Below are 26,936 nucleotides of genomic sequence, written 5' to 3'. Positions count from 1 at the left end.
TATGAAGCTATCCTCGGATATTAGGTCTGAGTAGTCAAGTGTGTCTTAATTATACTAGTCTGATATTGTTAGAAATATGCCTGTTCCTCATTAAGCCAGACTGTGTTTCATCAATGATTGCATCCAGGACTTCTTTAATTATTTTTTGCAAGCAATAAGGCTAATATCATTATTAAGAAGACAAATTGGATGCCAGTTATCGATGAGCAGCACTTCTTTTTTAGGCTTAGGTATCAATGTTATTAACCCCGGACTCATTGTAGGAGGGAGAACATTGTTTTAATACTCTCTCAAAAGACTTCCAAGTAGGAAGGGAGCTACTTGTTCAGAAAATAACGTGTACAATTATGCTGTAATTCCATCAATACCTGGGGATTTATTGTTCTTTAGGATGTTTGATAGACTCGATAATCTCATCAACTATGATGGGTTTATCACACTGTTTAGATTCTGTATCACTGATAGAGTGAACATTATTCAGTGAGTCAAAAAACATCTGTGGTTTCCTGAGAGTACATAGAGCTATACAATTTCCTGAAAAAATTGCTACAGTAGTTATAACACAGTAAAATACTTATTTTCCACCATAATTTGCAAATAAATTAATAAAAAATCCTACAATGAGATTTTCTGGATTTTTTTTCTCATTTTGTCTGTCATAGTTGAAGTGTACCTATGATGAAAATTACAGGCCTCTCAGCTTTTTAAGTGGGAGAACTTGCACAATTGGTGGCTGACTAAATACTTTTTTGCTCCACTGTAAGACATTTCCACATATGGCATTTTTTAAATTTGACCTTAATTCAACCAGGTAAGCCAGTTGAGAACAAGTTCTCATTTATTACAACTGCGACCTGGCCAAGATAAAGCAAAGCAGTGTGACACAAACAACAACACAGAGATACACATGGAATAAACAAACGTACTGTCAGTAACAAAATACAAAAGTCTATATACAGTGTGTGCAAATAAAGTAAGATTAGGGAGGTAAGGCAATAAATAGGCCGTAGTGGAGAAATAATTACAATTTCGCAAATAAACACTGGAGTGAGATGCGTAGAAGACGAATGTGCAAGTAGAGATACTGTAGTGCAAAGGAGCAAAAAAATAGAAATAAAATAAATAACAATATGGGGATGAGGTAGTTGGATGGGCTATTTACAGATGGGCTACGTACAGGTGCAATGATCTGTAAGCTGCTCTGATAGCTGATGCTTAAAGATAGTGAGAGAAATATGAGTCTCCAGCTTCAGTGATTTTTGCAATTCGTTCCAGTCATTGGCAGCAGAGAACTGGAAGGAAGGGAGGCCAAAGGAGGAATTGGCTTTGGGGGTGACCAGTGAAATATACCTGCTATGGGTGGGTGCTGCTATGGTGACCTGTGAGCTGAGATAAGGTGGGGATTTACCTAGCAGAGACTTTACCTAGCAGAGTCCTGGAGCCAGTGGGTTTGGGGACAAATATGAAGCGAGGGCTAGCCAATGAGAGCATACAGGTCACAGTGGTGGGTAGTATATGGGGCTTTGGTGACGAAACGGATGGCACTGTGATCGACTGCATCCAATTTGCTGAGCAGAGTGTTGGAGACTATTTTGTAAATGACATCGCCAAAGTCAAGGATCGGTAGGATAGTCAGTTTTACGAAGGTATGTTTGGCAGCATGAGTGAAGGATGCTTTGTTGCAAAATAGGGAGCAGACTCTAGATTTCATTTTGTATTGGAGATGCTTAATATGAGTCTGGAAGGAGAGTTTAAAGTCTAACCTGATACCTAGGTATTTGTAGATGTCCACATATTCTAAGTCAGAACCGTCCAGAGTAGGGATGCTAGGCGGGTGGGGAGATGCGGGCAGAGATCGGTTGAAGAGCATGCATTTAGTTTTACTTGCATTTAAGAGCAGTTGGAGGCCACGGAAGGAGAGTTGTATGGCATTGAAGCTCGACTGGAGGTTAGTTAAACAGTGTCCAAAGAAGGGCCAGAAGTATACAGAATTGGTGTCGCCTGCATAGAGGTTGATCAGAGAATCACCAGCCGCAAGAGCAACATCTTTGATGTATACAGAGACAAGAGTCGGCCCAAGAATTGAACCCTGTGGCACACCCATAGAGACTGGAAGAGGTCCGGACAACAGGCCCTCCCATTTGACACACTGAACTATTTCTGAGAAGTAGTTGGTGAACCAGGTGAGGCAGTCATTTGAGAAACTAAGGCTGTTGAGTCTGCCGATAAGAATGCGGTGATTGATAGTGTCAAAAGCGTTGGCCAGGTCAATGGATACGCCCGCACAATATTGTCTTTTGTCGATGGCGATTATGATATGGTTTTGGACCTTGAGCGTGGCTGAGGTGCACACATGACCAGCTTTGAAACCAGATTGCATAGCGGAAAAAGTACGGTGGGATTCGAAATAGTCTGTGATCTGTTTGTTAACTTGGCTTTCAAAAGATCTTAGAAAGGCAGGGTAGGATAGATATAGGTCTAACAGTTTGGGTCTAGAGTGTCTCCCCCTTTGAAGAGGGGGATGACCGCGGCAGCTTTTCAATCTTTGGGGATCTCAGACGATACGAAAGAGAGGTTGAACAGGCTAGTAATAGGGGTTGCAACAATTGTGGCGGATAATTTTAGAAAGAGAGGGTCCAGATTGTCTAGCCCAGCTGATTTGTAGGGGTCCAGCTCTTTCAGAACATCAGCTATCTGGATTTGGGTGAAGGAGAAATGGGGAGGCTTGGGCAAGTTGCTCTGGGGGGTTCAGAGCTGTTGACCGGAGTAGGGGTAGCCAGGTGGAAAGCAAGGCCAGCCGTAAAAAATGCTTATTGAAATTCTCGATAATCGTAGATTTATTGGTGGTGACAGTGTTTCCTAATTTCAGTGCAATGGGTAGCAGGTGCTCTTATTCTCCATGGACTTTACAGTGTCCCAGAACTTTTTGGAGTTTGTGCTACAGGATGCAAAGTTCTGTTTGAAAAAGCTTTCCTAACTGCCTGTGTATATTGGTTCTTACCTTCCCTGAAAAGTTGCATATCGCGGGGGCTATTCGATGCTAATGCAGTACACCACAGGATGTTTTTGTGCTGGTCAAGGGCACTCAGGTCTGGAGTGATCCAAGGGTTATATCGGTTCCTGGTTCTACATATTTTGAATGGGGCATGCATATGTAAGATGGTGAGGAAAGCACTTTTAAAAGAATAACCAGGCATCCTCTACTGATTGAATGAGGTCAATATCTTTCCAGGATACCCGGGCCAGGTCGATTAGAAAGGCCTGCTCGCTGAAGTGTTTTAGGGAGCGTTTGACTGTGATGAGGAGTGGTCGTTTGACGGCGGACCCAATACGACGTGTATTTAGAGGACAGGTTGGTCAGGATGATATCTATGAGGGTGCCTGAGTTTGGGGTTGTACCTGGTAGGTTCCATGATAATTTGGGTGAGATTGAGGGCATCTAGCTTAGATTGTAGGATGGCCGGGGTATTAAGCATATCCCAGTTTAGTTCACCTTACAGTACAAACTCTGAAGATAAATGGGGGGGGCAATTAATTCATACACGGTGTCCAGGGCGCAGCTGGGGGCTGAGCGGGGCTGTAACAAGCAGCAACAGAGAGACTTATTTCTGGAAAGGTGGATTTTTAAAAGTAGAAGCTCGAACTGTTTGGGCACAGACCTGGATAGCATGACAGAACTCTGCAGGCCTGTCTCTGCAGTAGATTGCAACTCCACCCCCTTTGGCAGTTCTGTCTTGGCGGAAAATGTATACACATACAGAGGCATTTTTCAGCTATGATTTTACCACTCAGATTCCCTGCCTCTAACCCTATTACAGGGGCTGAGTCACTGGCTTACTGGGGCTCTCTCATACCGTCCCTGGGAGGGGTGCGTCACCTGAGTGGGTTGAGTCACTGATGTGATCATCCTGTCTGGGTTGGCACCCCCTTGGGTTGTGCCGTGGCGGAGATCTTTGTGGGCTATACTTAATATCCCTCTAGTGGTGTGGGGGCTGTGCTTTGGCAAAGTGGGTGGGGTTATATCCTTCCTGTTTGGCCCTGTCCGGGGGTGTCTTCGGATGGGGCCACAGTGTCTCCTGACCCCTCCTGTCTCAGCCTCCAGTATTTATGTTGCAGTAGTTTATGTGTTGGGGGGCTAGGGTCAGTTTGTTTCTCTCTCTCTCTCTCTCTCTCTCTCTCTCTCTGCTGGGTGTTTTTGGAGTTTGAGTGTTTGGTGTGGAAAGCTCTATCCTAACTAACTTTCTTGATTCTATTATTTTCTTTACATGTTATTTTCTATGGTGGAGGGTTAATGCAATATTTGTTTTTAGCGGTATCCAAAGTTTTTTTTTCAAAGTTAGGCTGGAAGAGGACAGAGTAACGTTCCTGGGGGTTGGAAGGTCTAGTGTGCGCAATGGCTTCTCTGCCTAGCGCGCAGGAGACGCTGTCGATACAGCATGGGTTCAGGTGTGTTCCTGAGAACGGAGTTAAGGTGGAGGAGGTTCTGCTCGCGGTCGGTGAACAGGTAGGAGCTGAGTTTATACATTCTGCTTCTAGAATGAACAAAGCTGTTGTGTTCATGAAAAGGGCTAATTTGGTCGGTAGGCTAATTGCTAGCGGAATATTTGTAAGGGATGTGTTGGTGTCAATTTCACCTCTCTCTACCCCTTCAACAAGAGTTGTAGTGGCAAATTTGCCTCCGTTTATTACGGATGATCAAATTAGGAAAGAGCTGAGTCGTTTTGGTAAGTTTGCTAGCGGTTTCCGTGTACTGTCAGCAGGTTTTCAGGCAGATGCCGTTAAGCACGTTGTTTCATTCAGGAGGCAAGCGTTTATGTTTCTGAACAATAATGAGCAACAGCTAAATGTGCATTTTAAAGTGAGGCATGGGGAGGGGCTCTATGCAGGTTTTGCCAGCACAGATAGTCTACGGTGTTTTGAATGTGGGGATTTGGGGCACAAGAGCTTTGCGTGCCCACATAAAGGCCATAGATAAGGGGAGGTACGAGCGCAAGGGGGGAAATCGAGGTCAAAATGCAGGGGTAAGGAGATGCAGACAGCAGAGGCTGGGCCTAGTCAGTCTAGAGATGGTGGTGTAGATGAGGCTGGGTCTAGTCAGGCTAGAGATGGTGGAGAAGCAGAGGCTGGGTCTAGTCAGGCTAGAGATGGTAGGGTAGTAGAGGCTGGGTCTAGTCAGGCTAGAGATGGTGGAGAAGCAGAGGCTGGGTCTAGTCAGGCTAGAGATGGTGGGGTAGCTGAGGCTGGGCCTAGACATGCTTATGGAGGGTGGTATAGCTGAGGCTGGCCCTAGTCATGCTATGGAGGGTGTTGTAGCTGAGGCTGGCCCTAGTCATGCTATGGAGGGTGTTGTAGCTGAGGCTGGCCCTAGTCATGCTATGGAGGGTGTTGTAGCTGAGGCTGGCCTTAGTCATGCTATGGAGGGTGGTGCAGATGATACTGCGTCTAGTCAGGTTATTCTAGTGGATGAGGAGAGTATAGTGGGGAAGTGTAAGAGATTAGGGGGAGGAGGAGGGTGTCAAGAGGAAAAAGAAAAGGGTGTGGACAAAGGCACCATGGAAATGTTGCCTGTTGCTGTGAGGCCCGTGGTCCTTCTGTAGCTCAGTTGGTAGAGCATGGCGCTTGTAACCATTCCCGGGACCACCCAGAATGTATGCACACATGACTGTAAGGCTTTGGATAAAAGCGTCTGCTAAATGGCATATATTATTATATTATCTAACCAGAGAGAAAGGGCAGGTGGTCAGGGTGGGAGATAGAGAAGAGGAGGAAAGTGAGTCTGAGGAAGAGGATGAGGAGGTATTTTTTCAGACTCCTCTTCAATTGGCCCGGAGCTGACAGCCAGTCAACCAGAGGGTCTAAGTACACGTTGAGAGAACTGACAAGGTTCCTGAATGAGACTAAGGGGAAAAAAAGTTAATCTTGAGGCTTTTTTCCTGATCCTAGAAAGTTTGTAAGATCAGTACAACATGCTATGAGAAATGAGGGGCATGGTGTCACCCAGGAAACGGTTTAGGTTGAGGAAGTGGGTCACAACAGTGCGTAAAGGTTTACCTTCAGACACTGTTTAAATGTTTAATTTCTTACTGACACTGGGGCTTTTTGAGCTTTGCTATTGGTCTATTTCTCTGCTGGCTTTTCTCCCACTTCTTATGGAGACTCTTCGGGTAGGCTCTCTCAATATAAATGGCGCCAGAGATGCGGGAAAAAGGAGTGTGTTGAGTGAATATGTGAAACAAAAAAAAGTACAGGTGTTGTTTCTGCAGGAGACGCATAGTGATGTGGTGAATGAAGTTGATTGGGGGCTCTGGTGGAAAGGGGCAAGTGTGTTGAGCCATGGGACAAATCTTAGTGCAGGGGTGGCAGTCCTTTTTGCACCGGGTCTGGCTGTAAAAATTTGCTCCTCAAAGGAGGTGTGTAGGGGTAGGTTGCTTGTTGTTAAAGCAGAAATTAACAACATGTGTTTTGTCTTTATAAATGTGTATGCGCCTAACACAGGGAGAGAAAGAGGGGTTCTATTTGGGAGTCTTAGACAGGAACTCACAAGTAGCGCCTGAAGAGACGCTGGTGATCGGAGGTGACTGGAACTGTACAATGGATTTTACAAAAGACAGAAATGGGGAAGAGCCTCATGCAGTGTCAGTGGGAGTGTTAAGGGACATCTTTAATCAGTTTGACCTAGTGGATGTTTAGTTTAGTTTATGTTTAGTTTGGAGAACTAAACATCCAAACACAAGACAGTATACGTGGGTGAAGGTTTTGGGGCTAGGGTGAGTGCAGCTCGACTTGATCGTTTTACATGTCCAGGAATCAGAGCAATAGGCTGCTGGGTGCTACCATTCTCCCAGTGGGGTTTTCGGATCACCACATAACCATGGCTCGGCTGTCTATTTCACCAGGGCCCCGGCAGGCATCTTATTGGAAGTTCAATGTAAAGCTCTTACAAGATGCCACTTTTTGCTCAGGTTTCCAGACTTTTGGGAAAGATGGGGGCAGCGAAGAGAGGAGTATGAGTCTCTGAGTCAGTGGTGGGATGTGGGGAAAGTGCAAATTCGGCTTTTCTGTCAACAGTACACAGCTCTCTCATCCTCAGAGGCTAGGAGAGTATTGGGTGAACTAGAGAGGTGTATTAGTGAGATGGAGGTAGAGATGGTGGGGCAAGGCAATGTAGGCCTCCAGGCTAACTTAGCCGGGTACGTAGGGACCTGGGCAGTTTTTTCCAGGTTAAAGCAAAGGGAGCACTTGTAAGAGCTAGGTTCTCCATGCTCAAGGAGATGGATGCTCCCAGCTCCTTCTTCTTTGGTTTGGAAAGACAGAGCAGTGAAGCCAAGGGTATGCATTGTCTACGGCTGTCTGATGGGCGGGTGACCTCTGTGGTGGGGGAGATGCGGGAGCGGACTGTGGAGTTTTATACTGAATTGTATAGGGCAGAAATGTGTGATCCTATGTGTGCTCAGGTCTTTTCGCAGGACTCCCTAAGCTCTCTCGGGCACAGAGGGATGAAATGGACATTCCTCTGTTGTCACATGAACTGGCAGAGGCAGTAACCCAGATGTCCCCGGTCGTGCACCCGGGGTTGATGGACTTCCAGTGGAATTTTACAAAAAATTCTGGGGAACAATTGGACAGGATTTCTTTTGCGTGTTGCGAGAATGCGTCGGGGTAGGAGAGTTGCCGATGAGCTGCCGTCGGGCGCTCTGACTCTCCTGCCCAAAAAGGGGACTTGTGTGAACTTAAGAACTGGAGGCCTGTGGCATTACTCTGTGCGGACTACAAGATTTTTGCCAAGGTCCTCTCTAACAGACTGAAGTCCCATCTGGACTCTATAATACACAAGGACCAGACATATTGTGTACCGGGACGCTCAATCACGGACAACTTGTTCTTGATTAGGGACATGTTGGACTTGTCGAGAGGTTGTAATGTGAACTTTGGACTGGTCTCTTTAGATCAAGAGAAGGCTTTTGATAGAGTGGATCATGAGTATCTGTTTAATGTGATGTCTGTGTTTGGGTTTGGGAAGAGTTTTGTGACCTGTGTGAAGCTGTTGTATGCTGGGGCGTCATGTATGGTTAAGGTGGGAGGGGCTCAGTAGGCCAGTCTGGGTGAGACAGGGCATTAGACAAGGATGCCCTCTATCTGGGCAGCTGTACACACTAGCCATTGAGCCTTTTTTAGGACTGCTACGCAGGAGACTGCGGGGAGTGTGCTGGACAGGCATGGATGTGGTGACAGGAATTGCAGTCTCAGCATATGCAGATGATGTTTCTGTGATGGTCAGGGATGGGCAAGATATGCAGGAACTAGAGACCAGTCTGAAGGTGTACGAGGGAGCTTCATCAGCTAAGGTAAACTGGGGAAAGAGCAAAGCTCTGTTATGTGGGGCATGGGGGATAGGGCTCCTCCCCTGCTTCCAGGGGTTTGCAGTGGGGTTGTGAAGGGCTTAAAGTGTTGGGGTGTACCTGGACTCGGAGAGGTGGGTCAGCAAGAACTGGGAGGGGCTGACACAGGCAGTGGTGTCAAGACTGGCCAGGTGGAGGTGGCTCCTGTCCCAAGTGTCATATAGAGGGAGGGTGCTGATAATCAACAACCTGGTGGCATCTTCCTTGTGGCATAAACTGGCTGTCCTCAACCCCCGCCGGTCTGCTTGCAGACCTGCAACGCAAGCTGGTGGACTTTTTTTGGTCGGGACATCACTGGCTGAAGGCAGCAGTTTTGTACATGACCGTCCACGAAGGAGGACAGGGCCTGGTGGAACTGGAGAGCAGGATGGCTGCTTTCCGACTAAAGGCGGTGCAGAGACTGCTGTACCACACTGATGTTGGCTGGAGGGAACCAGCATGCGCTGCTGAGGAGAGCTGGCTGATTAGGGTTGGACCGGCAGCTGTTCCTCATGAAGCTGGAGAGGCTGAGGACAGCAGGTCTCTCAGAGTTTTACTCTGCGGTGCTGAGGGCCTGGCAGCTGCTAAGGCCCACACGAGAAGGGGTGTGGAGCCTGGGCAGTGGGTGTGGGAGGAGCCCATCTTCCACAACCCAGCCATCCCTTTGAGATCGGTTCAGTCGGCCACCCTGCAGAGGCAACTGATGGCAGGGGTTTACAAAGGCTGGGTGACCTGAGACTGCTGGGAGAGGAGGGTGGAAAACCCCAGAGGTCTTGGCGCAACAAACAGGAATAACGTCTCTTAGGCTGCTGGAGAGATTCCTGGAGGAGGTCCAGGAGGCACTGTCTGAGCCGGTAAGGGGGGTGTTTGAGAGGCCAAAGGGAGAGGGGCCACCAATGTTCCCGCCACTGCAGGTGACGGCAGAGACTGGAGACTGGCAAGGGGTCTGGAGGACTTGTTAGATTTTAACACTCCGAGCCTGGGGAGTTTGAGGGGGTGGGAGGTAAAGCCCTCTACAACCTCTGCGTTAAGGTGAGGAGCATCAGAAGCCTAACAGGAGTGAAGGCACATCAGTGGCAGGGGGTATGTGGGGCTGAGAGTATGGTGGGTTTTAGATGGAGGGCGCTCTACAAACCCCAGTACCAAAGAGGTCAGGGGACCTCCAGTGGAGGGTTCTTCATGGAGCCCTGGCCACTAACAGCTGGTTGGCACGGGTTGATCCGGGAATTGGGCAGGGGTGTCCTTTCTGTCAAATGAAAGAAACTGTAATTCATGTGTTTTCTGTGTGCACCAGGTTAATGCCATTAATGTCTCTGTTGGAATGTCTGTGTGACAGGTTGGGGTGGTTTTTGCTGTTGGGATGTTTATAATGGGATACAGGTATTCGAGTAAGGAGAAAGAAAAATGTGTTTTGTTGAATTTTCTGTTTGCTCAGGCAAAGTTAGCTATTTGGCTAACAAGGAGGAACAGGGTCAAAGGTGGGGGGATAACAGACCCTTTACTACTGTTTAATGGGATGGTCTCTGCGCGCCTTAGGGTTGAGTTTGAGTTCTATAAAATGATCAAATGTGTGGAGATGTTTGAGGAGATATGGTGTGTTGGGGGGGCTGTCTGTATTGCTGGGGAAGATGTTTTGGATATACGGTTGTAGGAGTATGGTACATGTATGCAGTATAGGATATAATTTTATTTTAGGAGTGGGGGGGGTGATTTTTAAATGAATTAAGAATGTTTCAATAAAGAAAGATCTCTCTCTCTCCACCGTGCTTCTACACCTGCATTGCTTGCTGTTTTGGGTTTTAGGCTGGGTATCTGTACAGCACTTTGAGATATCAGCTGATGTACGAAGGGCTATATAAATAAATTTGATTTGAATCCAGAATGGATAGGACAACGGGGACAGCACAGGACGTGATACACCCTTACAACAATCTACTTTTTGATCTTCTTGACTTCTTATCTGGTAAACTGCTACTATGTTTCAAGAAATGGGCCCCAATTAGGGGTTCTGGTAAAAAAGGGCTAGTTTAGATTAAAAACTATTGTCCTGTGTCCCCATTCATAGGGGCATGAGAGATTAGTCAGTGGTAGACTTGAGATGGCACTTTATTGGCACAAACACCCATAGACCCACAAGGTTGAGGTTACTCATGGACAGTAATTAGTAACACAATTGTTTTTGCATTGATGCATTGTGTCTTCTAACTGTCCAAGATCCAAAGTGTTAGGAAATATTTGTTCCCATAAATAGGAGGATGGCAGTTTAATCAGACTGGCTCTGTGGTGCACAGTCTGGCAATCAGGAGAGAATACATACAGGTCAACGGTGCCAATTGAAAGTCAAGGGGTGTGTCTGTGCCTTTTGGATTACTCTCTTTTACAGAGAACCCCTGTGTTTAAAGTCTACTCTGCGCATGTCTGAAAGTGACAGAGCCAACAGCCAAGAGTTTTTCACAGTATGCCATAAAAAAGGATTACACTTATGAATGTATGTAAAATGCTAATATGTATTAGATCCAGTACAATGGAATTACTAAAGACCTGAATTTGAATGCAGCCTGTGCATATTTGTAAACAGCTGGTGCACGAAATCTAAGGAAGTCTTTAGATTTTGCTCGCCTGAAGTAGAGTATATTGTGATAAACTGCAGGCCACATTACTTGCCTAGAGAGTTCTCAGCTATACTTTTCGTGGCTGTTTATTTACAACCACAGACAGATGCTGGCACAAAGACCGCACTCAGTCAGCTGTGTAAGGAAATAAGCAAACAAGAAACCACTCACCCAGAGGCGGCGCTCCTAGTGGCCGGAGACTTTAATGCAGGGAAACTTAAATCAGTTCTACCAAATCTCTATCCACATGTTAAATGTGCAACCAGAGGGGGACATTTTTTTCGAGATCACCTGTACTCCACACACAGAGACACGTACAAAGCCCTCCCTCGCCCTCCATTTGGTAAATCCGACCACAACTCTATCCTCCTGATTCCTGCTTATAAGCAAAAATTAAAGCAGGAAGCATCCCTTTAGCTCAGTGTGAATGTTGCCTGTAATCCATGGCTTCTGGTTGGGGTATGTACTTACAGCCACTGTGGGGATGATGTCTTCAATGCACTTATTGATAAAGCCAGTGACTGATGTGGTGTATTCCTCAATGTCATCTGAAGAATCCCGGAACATGTTCCAGTCTGTGATAGCAAAGCAGTCCTGTAGTTTAGCATCTGCTTCACCTGACCATTTTTTTACAGACCGAGTCACTGGTGAGCTACCGCTTTCAAGGTGCGGGACTCTAACCCGGAAGCTTACAAGAAATCCCGCTATGCCCTGCGACGAACCATCAAACAGGCAAAGCGTCAATACAGGGCTAAGATTGAATCATACTACACCAGTTCCGACACTCGTCTGATGTGGCAGGACTTGCAAACTATTACAGACTACAAAAGGGAAGCACAGCCGTGAGCTGCCCAGTGACACAAGCCTACCAGACGAGCTAAATCACTTCTATGCTCGCTTCAAGCCAAGCAACACTGAGGCATGCATGAAAGCATCAGCTGTTTCGGACGACTGTGTGATCACGCTCTCCGTAGCCGACGTAAGACCTTTAAACAGGTTAACATACACAAGGCTGCGGGGCCAGACGGATTACCAACCAGGACGTGTGCTCCGGGAATTTGCTGACCAGCTGGCAGGTGTCTTCACTGACATTTTCAACATGTCCCTGATTAGGTCTGTAATACCAACATGCTTCAAGCAGACCACCATAGTCCCTGTGCTCAAGAACACAAAGGAATCCTGCCTAAATGACTACAGACCCGTAGTACTCACATCCGTAGCCATGAAGTGCTTTGAAAGGCTGGTAATGGCTCACATCAACACCATTATCCCAGAAACACTAGACCCACTCCAATTTGCATACCGCCCAAACAGATCCACAGATGATGCAATCTCTATTGCACTCCACACTGCCCTTTCCCACCTGGACAAAAGGAACACCTATGTGAGAATGCTCTTCATTGACTACAGCTCAGCGTTCAACACCATAGTACCCACAAAGCTCATCACCAAGCTAAGGATCCTGGGACTAAACACCTCCCTCCAACTGGATCCTGGACTTCCTGACAGGCCTCCCCCAGGTGGTAAGGGTAGGTAGCAACACATCTGCCACACTGATCCTCAACACTGGAGCTCCCCAGGGGTGCGTGCTCAGGGTGCGTGCTCAGTCCCCTGATCCCAGCCATAGACTGTTCTCTCTACTACCGCATGACAAGCGGTACAAGAGTGCCAAGTCTAGGACAAAAAGGCTTCTCAACAGTTTTTACCCTCAAGCCATAAGACTCCTGAACAGGTAACCAAATGGTTACCCTTAACATTTGCATTGTGTGCCCACCCCCAACCCCTATTTTACACTGCTGCTTCTCTCAGTTTATCCTATATGCATAGTCACTTTAACTATACATTCATGTACATACTACCTCAATTAACCCAACCAACCAGTGCTCCCGCACATTGGCTAACCAGGCTATCTGCATTGTGACCCACAACTCGCCAACCCCTCTTTTTACACTACTGCTACTCTCTGTTCATCATATACAGTGGGGCCAAAAAGTATTTAGTCAGCCACCAATTGTGCAAGTTCTCCCACTTAAAAAGATGAGAGGCCTGTAATTTATCATAGGTACACTTCAACTATGACAGACAAATGAGAGAATAAAATCCAGAAAATCACATTGTAGTATTTTTTATGAATTTATTTGCAAATTATGGTGGAAAATAAGTATTTGGTCACCTACAAACAAGCAAGATTTCTGGCTCTCACAGACCTGTAACTTCTTCTTTAAGAGGCTCCTCTGTCCTCCACTCGTTACCTGTATTAATGGCACCTGTTTGAACTTGTTATCAGTATAAAAGACACCTGTCCACAACCTCAAACAGTCACACTCCAAACTCCACTATGGCCAAGACCAAAGAGCTGTCAAAGGACACCAGAAACACAATTGTAGACCTGCACCAGGCTGGGAAGACTGAATCTGCAATAGGTAAACAGCTTGGTGTGAAGAAATCAGCTGTGGGAGCAATTATTAGGAAATGGAAGACATCAAAGACCACTGATAATCTCCCTCAATCTGGGGCTCCATGCAAGATCTCACCCCGTGGGGCCAAAATGATCACAAGAACGGTGAGCAAAAATCCCAGAACCACACGGGGGGACCTAGTGAATGACCTGCAGAGAGCTGGGACCAAAGTAACAAAGCCTACCATCAGCAAGGGCATTGGATACAGCCCATATACCATAAACCCACGAGGTGTCTTATTGCTATGATAAACTGGTTACCAACGTAATTAGAACAGTAAAAATGTAATGTTGTCATACCCATGGTATGTGGTCGGGGCGGCAGCATAGCCTAGTGGTTAGAGGAAGATGAAACGTGGCTGGGTCTTTCAGCATGACAATGATCCCAAACACACCGCCCAGGCAACGAAGGAGTGGCTTCGTAAGAAGCATTTCAAGGTCCTGGAGTGGCCTAGCCAGTCTCCAGATCTCAACCCCATAGAAAATCTTTGGAGGGAGTTGAAAGTCTACTATCAATTGGGGAGAGAGCATCAAATATCACATTAATTTGTACATCTCCACAATACACATATGAATCGTGGCAAAGTTGCTTCCTGTTTGTCACATCTTTGTTCCCATGGGTAAAATAAAAACACAAATGATTGATTGACAAATAGTGCCTCCCACAATGCAGGCAAGTTGCATCTGAAGAGGACCAACTGCAGAAAATTGAAGTTAATTGCAGTCGAAACTTCATGAGCTTTGATCACATGGTTCTTGTGAAGTTCATGCAGTCGACATGTAGGCGCAAGTCAGACAAAACTTATCCCCATAATGCAACACTTTGAAAAGCGAACCGCTCGAACGCGCCAACATTCATCCACAAAGGCAAACGCATACTGTATGCCTTTGATTTTATTAGGCAAATGGATTTACAAAGAAACAAGTATATTTATCCAATGTATGGGTATGTCAAACAAAATACAAAACAAGTCTTACCTTCTACCCCATTTTGTGGCATCTGAAAGCAACAGTGCTCTGTAGAGGACAGCGTGAGTGCTGTCAAAACTGTGATCCCTGACTGTTCTCTCTGAACACACCAAGCGTGTGCTTCTGCATAGCTATGTTCCATTCACTGTACTATGAAAGCTAGTTATTACAAATATTGCCTCGTCAGACCATTACTCTGTTCCAGCTGGCTGATAGGTACTGTTTGGTGTAACAGAGAATTTTCAACCAACCTTAGCCAGACTATCGATACGTCTAAAATTCCCAACTTGGAAGACAATCAATGTCTTATAAACATCCATGTCTAGTTGCAGGGGTTCGTTTAAGCAATAATGCATGAGGGGGTGTGGTATATGGCCAATATACCATGGCTAAGTAACTGAAAGGTGCTAGATCGAATCCCGAACTGACAAGGTACAAATCTGTCGTTCTGCCCCTGAACAAGGCAGTTAACCCACTGTTCCTAGGCTGTCATTGAGAATAAGAATTTGTTCTCAACTGACTTGCATAGTTAAATACCACAGCATTCAGGCTTCAAACCATCAGTTCATAATTTAATTTAGAAAATCGGTTATTCAATGAAATAAAAGTCCTGCTCCATGAAGTAATCCAACAATGTGTATGTCGCCATCGTAACCATTTAAAATCTTCTCTCATTGATCAAGAGAGGTAGGTCTCCACCACAAAGTGCTGCATGTCATGATGACACTCACCCGTCTCGATCAATGAGTGAGAAGACTTGAAATAGACAAGATGGCGGCGTACACATTTTTGGATTACTTCATGGAGCAAAGAATTTATTTAATAACAGAGCATTTTCTAAATTCAAACAAAGCCCCTGCAACTAGATATTGGCGTTTAGGAAGACATTGGTTGTTTTCCAAGTCGGAAATTGAGTAAGTGTCACCAAGGTTGGTCGGAAATTCTGTGATACGCCGCAAACAGTACCTAACCTGTAATGGTTAATGGAGCTTCACATTAGCCCGTTGTAATCTGAGAACTATATGAAAGCATGTAGTACAGGAGATCACTAACACCATCTTCTGTAAGTGCAAGTGGATTCCAGAACACACTAGTTAAGAAACAGTGCTGTAAACACAGAAGGACTAAGAGCTGAAGTTGAACCAAGCAGACAGGTAGGTTAGTAATGCACAGAAGAATGGGAACAGTCTTGTTACTGTCAATGGTAATATCTGACTCTATTCCATTCTGCATACTTCCATGTCCAGTCCAGAGCACCCAAAGGAGCATGAAAGTGGATTTCCAGTGTTTCCTTTATACCATTTTGACTCCTGTTCAGCTCAGGCTCCCTCCCTCAGTAACAGACAAGCTCCATCAGGACTCGTGGCTATTGGTCAATGCCTTCTTCCATCTCTGCTTCATTGCTGGGGGTAGAGCCTTCTTGTTCTGGGTCGCCTGGGAGCACGTCTGTGACCTTCTGAATGAGCTCCTCAATCTGCTCCTCTGATAACCGCTCCTCACTCTCCTCTACCATCTACACACACACACAGAGTTAATCTCACCCACAACAAACACTAGTGTAGGATAAAAGGAGATGAGTAGGAGAAAGGGTGAGAAAGGGAGGAGAGTAAGTGAATAAAGAGTGAAGGATAAGCATGGTCTCACCAGTTGGATCTCTACAGCAGTCTCTGGTCTGTGGTTCAGTAGCTGTAGCTTCTCAGCCCTATGGACAAACACACATATCACTGTCTGTGTGTAATATGTTTCCGAATGTCATGTTCAATGGCATGTAACAGTTACATTTGCGTTTGACAGAGATTACACAGGGGGTAGGAGGAGTGGGTAGTGTGTGTGTTTTGCCACTCACTTAGTGAGTTTGTGAGGCACCATGGTGGTAAGGAAGTTCTTGACAGTCTCTGGGTTCTGCCTGCTGCACGGAGTCTTGGACAGGTACTTCAGAGTCTGGAAAGAGAGAAAACAGGTGTGTGTCTGCTGCAAACCCTATACATTAAGTTCTGCTGGTTTCTGGCTACAGTGTGTTTGTGAGTGTGTACCCATCGTGGTACGAACCTCATACCAAAAAATGTTGAGGTTCTGCGGTGTGCTACTAACCTCGTACATGATGGTGTTGAGGTTCTGTTGTCCAGTGCTGTGTTTGTTCTTCCCACTGTCCTTTCTCTGTTCCTTCAGATCTGTCAGGAGCTGGTACACCTAGGAGAGAGAAAGATTGAGAGGGAGATAGAGGGAGTGAGTGAGAAAAAGAGATTACCAGAGGGAGAGATGGGATGCAAATATAGTGACGGGGAGGTAGTGCATGAGACAGAAAGAAATGCAGAGGAAGGGAGGGAGAGACGGGATACAAATACAGTGATGGGGAGGGGGGGACAGAAACAAACACAGTGGGGGGAGGGAGTGCATGAGACAGAAAGAAATACAGAGGGAGGGAGGGAGAGACGGGATGCAAATACAGTGACATATAACATGTGAAAAATGACCCCAAAAAATAATACAATGGGCCGCAGCCAAATAATATAAATTACCTCATAGTTGCTGAGCATAGCAGCATTGGCATCCTTCCTGAATGATAAACATGAGACAGACGATTGAAAAGGTCTAATATCGTACGGTGTAATGCCATGAGATTGTACTACATACTTGCCTTACTCAACAAGTGAAAATGTAGAAGACCCCCTGTGACCCACCAAAACTACAGATTTATAGTGGTAATCCTTGTTGATTTGTGAGATTTCCGAAAGTCTAAATGTATTCTTTAAATAGTATTGAACCAGCAGATTAGCGTTTTTCATCATGAAAAATGTTCTGGATGCAGAAGTGGAGACGGGTCACGAACTGGCACAGACACAAAGTCATAAAATCTGATTTCAAACCGAACCTTAAGCACACTGTTAAGCCGAATGCATAACCCCAAATTTAAATTATGACCAAAAAGCCAAATTTAACTTTGCATCCTGCCTATCTAAGGTTTAAGGGGAAATCGCTCAGTTCTGACTCCAGGACAAGACTCGTGATAATAAACGCCAAACTGCATACTGGTAATCGGAGGACAACATGTTTGTGCCAGAAAGAAAAACACTTTATAAGACATAACTAACTAGTAGTACCTACTCTGGTTATTTAGCTGAAAAAATACATGATTCCATACTCATCATGATCAGGCACAAGGCATCCAGGCAATAAGATGTAGGCCTCGCTATCATCTTTGTTTCATAATCACAGTTTGTTGCGTGCACTGCTGAGTCTTTACAGGAAAAGCTAGCTATATATTTCACAAGACAACAACTACGCACAACAGTTAAACCATTTTAACATAAATCTATGTCGATGAAATAAATGGTCAGAAAATGCTTACACTTCCATTTTGCCAGCAACTCTCGCTTGATCCCTTGCCAATTTAATCCGTCTGGAAACATGTTTGCTGATCAAATGAGTTCCTAGCCCGCAGACGTTTATATAACTCGTGACATTACCGTTCTACTAGTAACAGGATATTATGCTGGCAGCACGATCTCCGATTTTATTTGTTTGAGGACTCTAGTGCAATATAACTGTTTTTCACAGCATTGAACCCACCTCTGAAAAAATGTATGGATAATTTGACGTATTCTTCTTATTATTAAAAGTTTACACACGTTTTACGCAAATACTATAACGCTGAAAGTGATTGTGCAGGCTATATTTAAAACAATACACTTTTAATAAAATAGAAATGTGCACTGAGTGCACAAAACATTAAGAACACCTTCCTAGTTGCACGAGTCCCCCACAGTTCTGTCAAGTTGGCTGGATGTCCTTTGGAGGATGGACCATTTTTGATACACATGGGAAACTGCAGTGAAAAACCCAGAAGCCTTGTAGTTCTTGACACAAACCAGTGTGCCTGGCACCTACTACCATACCCCGTTCAAAGGCACTTAAATATTTTGTCTTCCCCATTCACCATATGAATGGCACACATACACAATCCATGACTCAATTGGGTCAAGGTTTACAAATCCGTATTTAACCTGTTTCCTCCCCTTCATTTACACTGATTGCACTTCAAAGCATTTCATCGGTAGCCATGAAGTACTTTGAAAGGCTGGTCATGGCTCACATCAACACCATCATGCCGGAAACCCTAGAACCACTTCAATTCAATACTGCCCCAACAGATCCACAGATAACGCAATCTCAATCGCACTCCACACTGCCCTTTCCCACCTGTACAAAAGGCACATCTATGTGAGAATGCTGTTCATTGACTACAGCTCAGCATTCAACACCATAGTGCCCACAAAGTCCATCACTAAGCTAAGGAACCTCTGACTAAACACCTCAATCTGCAACTGAATCCTGGACTTTCTGACGGGCCGCCCCCAGGTGGTAAGGGTAGGAAACAACACATCTGCCACGCTGATCCTCAACACTGGGGCCCCTCAGAGGTGCGTGCTTAGTCCCCTCCTATACTCAATGTTCACCCACGACTTTGTGGCCAAGCACGACTCCAACACCATTATTACGTTTTTTGAAGACACAACAGCCTGATCACCGACAACGATGAGACAGCCTATGCTGCTCTACTAAGCAAAAAGGCAGTAACTGCTCATTTGGTCGAAAATTGGTTAATGTAATTTTTGCTACATTAAATACATGCTTAATCATGTGGACAAGTATCCTGCCTCTATTCTATTGTGTTTCAGAGAAAATGGGGGTCATGTTAGCAGTAACTGCATAAAGTTACTGTGAAACCAAGGTAAATAACAGCCCTTTTTCTCAGTTCCACGCTATGAGCAGTTACTGCCTTTTCACTTGGTAGGGCAGTATGGGGAGGAGGTCAGAGACCTGGCAGTGTGGTGCCAGGACAACAACCTCTCCCTAAATATGAGCAAGACAAAGGAGCTGGTCGTGGACTATAGGAAAAATCTCATCAAAACACATTTTATTTGTCACATGAGCCGAATACAACCTTATAGTGAAATGCCTACTTACAAGCCCTTAACCAACCATGCTGTTTGAAGAAAAATACTTCAAAAAAATGAGAAACAAAACTAACAAATAATTAAAGAGCAGCAGTAAAACAACAATAGCGAGGCTATATACAGGGGGTACCGGTACAGAATCAATGTGCCAGGGCACAGGTGGGTCAAGGTAATTGAGTTAATATGTACATGTAGGTAGAGTTATTGAAGGGACTATGCACCGAAAATAACAGAGAGTAGCAGCAGCGTAAAAGGGGGGTAATGCAAATAGTCTGGGTAGCCATTTGATTAGATGTTCAGGAGTCTTATGGCTTGGGGGTAGAAGCCTCTTGGACCTAGACTTGGCTCTCTGGTACCGCTTGTGGTGCGGTAGCAGAGAGAACAGTCTATGACTAGGGTGGCTGGAGTCTTTGAACATTTTTAGGGCCTTTCTCTGACACAGCCTGGTATACAGGTCCTGGATGGCAGGAAGCTTGGCCACAGTGATGTACTGGCCCATATGCTCTACCGTCTGTAGTGCCTTGAGGGCGGAAGCTGAGGAGTTGCCGTACCAGGCTGTGATACAACCCATCAGGATACTCTTGATGGTGCAACTGTAGAACCTTTTTAGGATCTGAGGACCCATGCCAAATCTTTTCAGTCTCCTGATGGGGAGAAGGTTTCAAGTTCCATAGTGTCCGCATCACCAACTGTACATGAGCAAATGTATGAATATGTTAACAAACAGGGTCTAATGTATGATTTTCATTCGGGTTTTAGAAAAACATACTCCACTGAATCAAAACAACTTTACTTGACTGACTTCATCAGGAAAGAGATTGATGAGGGAAATCTGTGTGGTACTGCTTGACCTACAGGCCTTTGATACAGTTAACCTTTGATACAGTTAACCACTGTCTCCTTATCTCCAAACTGGAGGGACTGGGGTTAAGCAGTATCACTCTAGGCTGGGTAAAGTCCTATTTATCAGGAAAAGAGCAAGTAGTAGAGGTTAATGGTTCACTGTCTCAGGCAAAACCAATGAGTTGTGGCGTTCCACAGGGGAGCGTGCATGGGCCTCTGCTGTTTTTTGATTGTATATTAACGATATGAAAGATGCTTGTTCTTGCTGTCTTTTTCTTTATGCGAATGACGACACTTCTGGTGTCTCACAAAAGTAAAACTACGTTGGTGAGCATACTTAGCACAGAGCTTACTAACATAAGCAAATGGATTGGAGATAGAAAAACAGTTAGAAAAAACAGAAGCAATTATTTTTGTATATAGATTGTGTATTGTGTATAAATTGTGTAGGTCGTCTGAAATCAGAGTGGAGTTAGGGGGTGAGGTGCTGACTATTAAAACCTCTGTTAGCTATTTGGGATGAATGGAGTTAGGAAGTGAGGTGCTGACTACTAAAACCTCTGTTAGCTATTTGGTATGAATGGAGTTAAGGGGGAGGTGCTGACTACTAAAACCACTATTAGCTACCTAGGAAGAATTGAGTTAGGGTAGGAGGTGCTGACTACTAAAACTCATGTTAGCTACCTGGTAATATTTGAGTTATGGGGGAGGTGCTGACGACTAAAACCTCTTTTAGCTCCCTGGGATGAATGGGGTTAGGGGGTGAGGTGCTGCCTACTCATAACCATGTTAGCTACCTGGGATGAATGGAGTTAGGGGGTGAGGTGCTGCCTACTTTAATCTCTGTTAGCTACCTGGGATGAATTGAGTTAGGGGGGAGGTGCTGACTACTAAAACCTATATTAGCTACCTGGGATGAATTGAGTTAGGGGGGAGGTGCTGACTACTAAAACCTCTGTTAGCTACCTGGGATGTATGGATTTTAGGGGGTGAGGTTTTGTCTACTAAATCCTCAATTAGCTACCTGGGATGAATGGAGTTAGGGGGGAGGTGCTGACTACTAAAACCTCTGTTAGCTACCTGGGATGAATGGAGTTAGGGGGGTGCTGACTACTAAAACCTCCGTTAGCTACCTGGTATGAATGGAGTTAGGGTGTGGTACTGAATACTAAAACGTCTGTTAGCTACCTGGGATGAATGGATATATGGGTGGGGTGCTGACTACTAAAACCTCTGTTAGCTCCCTGGGATGAATAGAGTTAGGGGGAGGTGCTGACTCCTAAAACCTCTGTTAGCTACCTGGGATGAATGGAGTTAGGGGGGAGGTGCTGACTACTAAAACCTCTGTTAACTACCTGGGATGTATGGATTTTAGGGGGTGAGGTGCTGACTACTAAACCCTCAATTAGCTACCTGGTATGAATGGCGTTAGGAGGGAGGTGCTGACTACTAAAACCTCTATTAGCAACCTGGGATGAATGGATTTAGAGGGAGGTGCTAACTACTAAAACGTCTGTTAGCTACCTGGGATGAATGGAGTTCGGGGGAGGTGCTGACTATTAAAACCTCTGTTAGCTACTTGGGATGAATGGAGTTAGGGGGGAGGTGCTAGCTACTAAAACCTCTGTTAGCTACCTGGGATGAATGGAGTTAGGGGGGAGGTGCTAACTACTAAAACGTCTGTTAGCTACCTGGGATGAATGTAATTATGGGGGAGGTGCTGACGACAAAAACTGCTGTCAGCTACCAGGGATGAATGGCGTAAGGGGGGAGGTGCTAACTACTAAAACCGGTGTCAGCTAACTGGGTTGAATTGAGTTAGGGGGTGAGGTGCCGACTACTAAAACCTCTGTTAGCTACCAGGGATGAATGGAGTAAAGGGTGAGATGCTAAATACTAAATCGTCTGTTAGCTACCAGGGATGAATGGAGTTAGGGGGGGAGGTGCTGACTACTAAAACGTCTGTTAGCTACCAGGGATGAATGGTGTAAGGGGGAGGTGCTATCTATTAAAACCGCTGTTAGCTTCCTGGGATGAATGGAGTTAGGTGGGAGGTGGTAACTACTAAAACGTCTGTTAGCTACCTGGGGTGAATGGAGTTAGGGGGCAGGTGCTGACTACTAAAACATCTGTTAGCTACCTGGGATGAATGAGTAAAAGGGGAGGTGCTAACTATTAAATCGTCTGTTAGCTACTAGCGATGAATGGAGTAATGGGTGAGGTGCTAACTCCTAAAACCTCTGTTGGCTACCTGGGATGAATGGAGTTAGGGGGCAGGTGCTGACTACTAAAACCTCTGTTAGCTACCTGGGATGAATGGAGTTAGGGGGAGGTGCTGACTACTAAAACCTCTGTTAGCTACCTGGGATGAATGTAATTATGGGGGAGGTGCTGACGACAAAAACTGCTGTCAGCTACCAGGGATGAATGGCGTAAGGGGGGGTGCTAACTACTAAAACCGGTGTCAGCTAACTGGGATGAATTGAGTTAGGGGGTGAGGTGCTGACTACTAAAACCTCTGTTAGCTACCAGGGATGAATGGAGTAAAGGGTGAGATGCTAAATACTAAATCGTCTGTTAGCTACCAGGGATGAATGGAGTTAGGGGGGGAGGTGCTGACTACTAAAACGTCTGTTAGCTACCAGGGATGAATGGAGTTAGGGGGGGAGGTGCTGACTACTAAAACGTCTGTTAGCTACCAGGGATGAATGGTGTAAGGGGGAGGTGCTATCTATTAAAACCGCTGTTAGCTACCTGGGGTGAATGGAGTTAGGGGGCAGGTGCTGACTACTAAAACATATTTTAGCTACCTGGGATGAATGAGTAAAAGGGGAGGTGCTAACTATTAAATCGTCTGTTAGCTACTAGCGATGAATGGAGTAATGGGTGAGGTGCTAACTCCTAAAACCTCTGTTAGCTACCTGGGATGAATGGAGTTAGGGGGCAGGTGCTGACTACTAAAATCTCTGTTAGCTACCTGGGATGAATGGAGTTATGGGGGGAGGTGTTGACTACTAAAACCTCTGTTAGCTACCTGGGATGAATGGAGTTAGGGGGCAGGTGCTGACTACTAAAATCTCTGTTAGCTACCTGGGATGAATGGAGTTATGGGGGGAGGTGCTGACTACTAAAACCTCTGTTAGCTACCTGGGATGAATGGAGTTATGGGGGGAGGTGTTGACTACTAAAACCTCTGTTAGCTACCTGGGATGAATGGAGTTAGGGGGTGAGGTGCTGACTACTAAAACCTCTGTTAGCTCCCTGGTACATACTGCTTTGGGTGCTTATCTAATCTTATGAAGGGGAAGCTCCAGATAGCCCAGAATAAACTGATCAGGGTAGTATTGAAAGTGAGTCCACATACTCACATAGGCAGGAGCTGCTTTCAGGAACTCAACTGGCTAGTGTCCCCGATTAGACTAGGTTTGGTTTACAGGAGTATTTATGGTCCTGCGCCCAGATATCTAAGTTATTACTTTCCTCGTGTTAGGGATGCACACAATCACAGCACTAGATCAGGTGTTGCTGATGTGTGCTTATACAGGTTCAGGACTAAGGCTGGGAAAGGTACTTTCTTGTATACTGGAGCCTCAGAATGGATTGAGTTGCCTCTGCCCATAAAAACAACATCCTCTCTGGGCAGCTTTAAAGATAAAGTAAAAATATGTTTTATGTCTTCTGTGCCCATATGAATAACCCCTATGATGTAACTGGAATGACGATATCGATGTTCTTCTTCTCTGTTTTTGTTTTATTATTTATTTATTTATTATTTCACTGCCATACTGTGTTCGATCTTGTCTAGCCATCTTGTCTCAAGAGGACCACCAGACTTTATTGTGTGTTATCCTCAATGATTTTATTCATGTGCATGTATTGCTTTTTCAAGTTTTATGTGTGCTTGTTTTTTTTAAATGGTGAAATGAATAAACTAAACTGAACAACTAACTGTCATGGTCCAAGCACACCAAGCCAGTTTTGAAGGGGGCACGACAAAATCTACTCCCCCTCAGGAGACTGAAAAGATTTAGCATGGATCCCCAGATTCTCAAAAAGTTCTACAGCTGCACCATTGAGAGCATCCTGACCGGTTGCATTACCGCCTAGTACGGTAACTGCTCGGCATCTGACCGCAAGCTGCTACAGAGGGTACTGCGTATGGCCCAGTACATCACTGGGGCCATGCTTCCTGACATCCAGAACCTAAATACTGGAGGAAGGCCCAAAAAATGATCAAAGACTCCAGTCACCCAAGTCATAGACTGTTCTTTCTGCTACCGCACAGCAAGCGGTACCGGAGCGCCAAGTCTAGGACCAAAAGGCTCCTTAACAGCTTCTATCCCCAAGCCATAAGACTGCTGAACCGGTACCGGTACCCCCTGTATATAGCTTCGTTATTGTTGTCATTTTCTTGCGTTGAACTGCATTGTTGGTTAAGGGCTTGTAAGTAAGCATTTCACGGTATATTTGGTATATTCGGCGCATGTGACAAATACAATTTTATTTGATTGAGGTGAATTTAACAAGTGGCATCAATAAGGGATAATAGCTTTCACATGGATTCATCTGGTCAGTCTATGTCATTGAAAGAGCAGGTGCTCTTAATGTTTTGTATACTCAGTGTATGTTATTAGAGTCTGCAAAACTGAAATTGGTCTCTTGTGCTGGGCCACAGGTTTAATACAGAGTACTGGTGACTCTTTAATCCAGTAGGGTTTCTACTAACCAAATATGGTTTGTTTTTTTGAGGTGGATTGTGTTGTACATATCTAGCAGCACTTTATTCTCCATCCCCTCTATAGCCCCAATGCAATACACCTCTAATAGACTGTACATTGGATACATATTGGCTTGAAGAGAGAAAGCTTGTGTACCTGTCTCAGCTAAAGTGGAGTGGGACATACTCAGTAGGGTCTCTATGCCCATGTGTCCAGCATGGATCTTTGTCAAAATCTCTTCTCTGGGACTCCTTCTCTCCTTTGAAAATTATTCCGTTGATCTGTGATAGTTCATCACGATGGTTCCAGAATTCTGAGACACTCTGAGGGCATTTTCTCCTCTCCTCAGGCCATCCATCCTGTATGACTTTCCTCAGCTGTGTGAGTTGCGAGTCCTTTTCTGTTTCTGCTTGGCTCTCCTTCAGTTTTGTGTCACTAACTGGTAAGTTGCTGTACACAGTGTGCACTTGCATGTCCATGCCTTCACTGAGGCTGCTGTCCTTATAGGTAAGATACTTCCTCGAAAGTGTGTCTGCGACAGGGAAGTCTTTGCCTGGACGGTGAGTGATTGTGAAGTTGCATTTTTGTAGTTGAAGGATCATTCTCTGTAGCCTTGGCGGGGCAGCGGCTCGTGGTTTCCTCACGATTGACTCAAGGGTCTTGTGGTCGGATTCCACAATGACTTGTCGTCCATATATGTACTGAATGAAACGTTTACATCCGAACAGAATGGCGTAGAGATCCTTTTCGATTCGAGCGTAGTTGATTTCACAGTCTGTGAGAGATTTGGAAGCGTAGCCGATGGGCTTTCCTTCTTGCAGTAGCACTTGCACCTAGTCCATACTTTGACGCGTCCACTTGGAGTCTGAGCTCTTTATCTGGGTCGTGGTAGGCAAGGATTGGTGCTGGTTCTCTCGTGATCAAGTCTTTCACATTCTGGAAAGCAATGTCATGTTGCTTGTCCCAGAGAAACTCACTGGACTGCTTTAGCAGTTGACACAGGGGTGCATTAGCATTGGAGAGGCTGGGTGCGAACTTGGCTAAGTAGTTGACCATACCAAGCACTGTTTCCAGCTCTGCACGGTTCTTTGGTGGCTCCATTTATTTTATACCAAGATCTTCTGTGGATCTGGCTTGATTCCAGTCGCTGTGAGAAGATGTCCGAAGTAGCTGACCTCTGTAGCGCCGACTGTGCTCTTCTCGGGGTTGAGCCGGACTCCTCTCTCGCGGGACCTTTGCAGCATCGACCATAGACAAGGATGTCGTCCACAATTGCCACAACTCCGTCGAGGCCTGCGTACACTTCCTCGATCTTTCGCTGAAACTCGTCTTGGGTTGAGATAATCCCAAAAGGCAGGCGACGGAAACTGTCGCGCCCAAACAGTGTGTTGAATGTTGTGAGCTTATGTAACAGTATACTTTTAAACCATCCCCTCGTCCATACCCAGGCGCGAACCAGGGACCTTCTGCGCACAACAACAACAGTCAACCACGAAGCATCGTTGTTACCCATCGCTCCACAAGAGCCGCGGCCCTTGCAGAGCAAGGGGAACTACTACATCAAGGTCTCAGAGCAAGTGACGTAACCGATTGAAACGCTATTTAGCGCACACCGCTAACTAAGCTAGCCGTTTCACATCCGTTACACTTAGATGACTCTTCTGTGAGCTTGACAGCCCAGTAGCCTGATCTAGCGTCCATGACACTGAAGTAGTGTGCTCCCGCTAGCTTGTGTGTGATGCTATCTAGCGTCGGTAAAGGATAATGGGGGCGTTTGAGTCTCTTGTGTCGAGACATACATGAAGCTTGCCTGTGCGTGGTTTCTCCACCACCACTAACGCGTTTACCCAGTCAGTCGTTTCTGTAACCTTGGTGCTCCATGCTCTCCAACTCTTTCTTCAGACGGGCACGGAGAGCAAGGGGAATCTTTCTCGGTGGGTAGACGACAGGGGTTGCGTCTGGGTCAAAGTAAATGGTACATTCTCCTGGAAATAATCATA

General features: G+C 45.5%; 1 protein-coding gene across 2 annotated transcripts; it reads right to left on the bottom strand.

Moving 5' to 3' along the window:
- Positions 1-14,324: 14,324 nt before the first annotated feature.
- On the bottom strand, positions 14,325-17,897 carry crcp (calcitonin gene-related peptide-receptor component protein). 2 transcript variants are annotated; one of them, XM_035748361.2, is made up of 6 exons: positions 17,767-17,897; positions 16,937-16,973; positions 16,509-16,607; positions 16,264-16,358; positions 16,062-16,119; positions 14,325-15,930 (listed from the first exon to the last, which is right to left on the bottom strand). In XM_035748361.2, exons 1-6 carry the CDS (start codon positions 17,772-17,774, stop codon positions 15,784-15,786), a joined length of 444 nt encoding a protein of 147 aa, XP_035604254.1. In that variant the 5' UTR covers positions 17,775-17,897; the 3' UTR covers positions 14,325-15,783. The 2 variants fall into 2 exon arrangements, with proteins under 2 accessions (XP_035604254.1, XP_035604255.1); XM_035748362.2 differs by lacking the exon at positions 17,767-17,897 and adding an exon at positions 17,523-17,754.
- Positions 17,898-26,936: the final 9,039 nt, after the last annotated feature.

This window comes from Oncorhynchus keta, chromosome 33 (genome assembly GCF_023373465.1).
Source record: "Oncorhynchus keta strain PuntledgeMale-10-30-2019 chromosome 33, Oket_V2, whole genome shotgun sequence".
Lineage (NCBI taxonomy): Eukaryota > Metazoa > Chordata > Actinopteri > Salmoniformes > Salmonidae > Oncorhynchus > Oncorhynchus keta.
The sequence above is the reverse complement of the archived record's forward strand: the minus strand, read 5'-3'. Positions and strand labels throughout refer to the sequence as shown.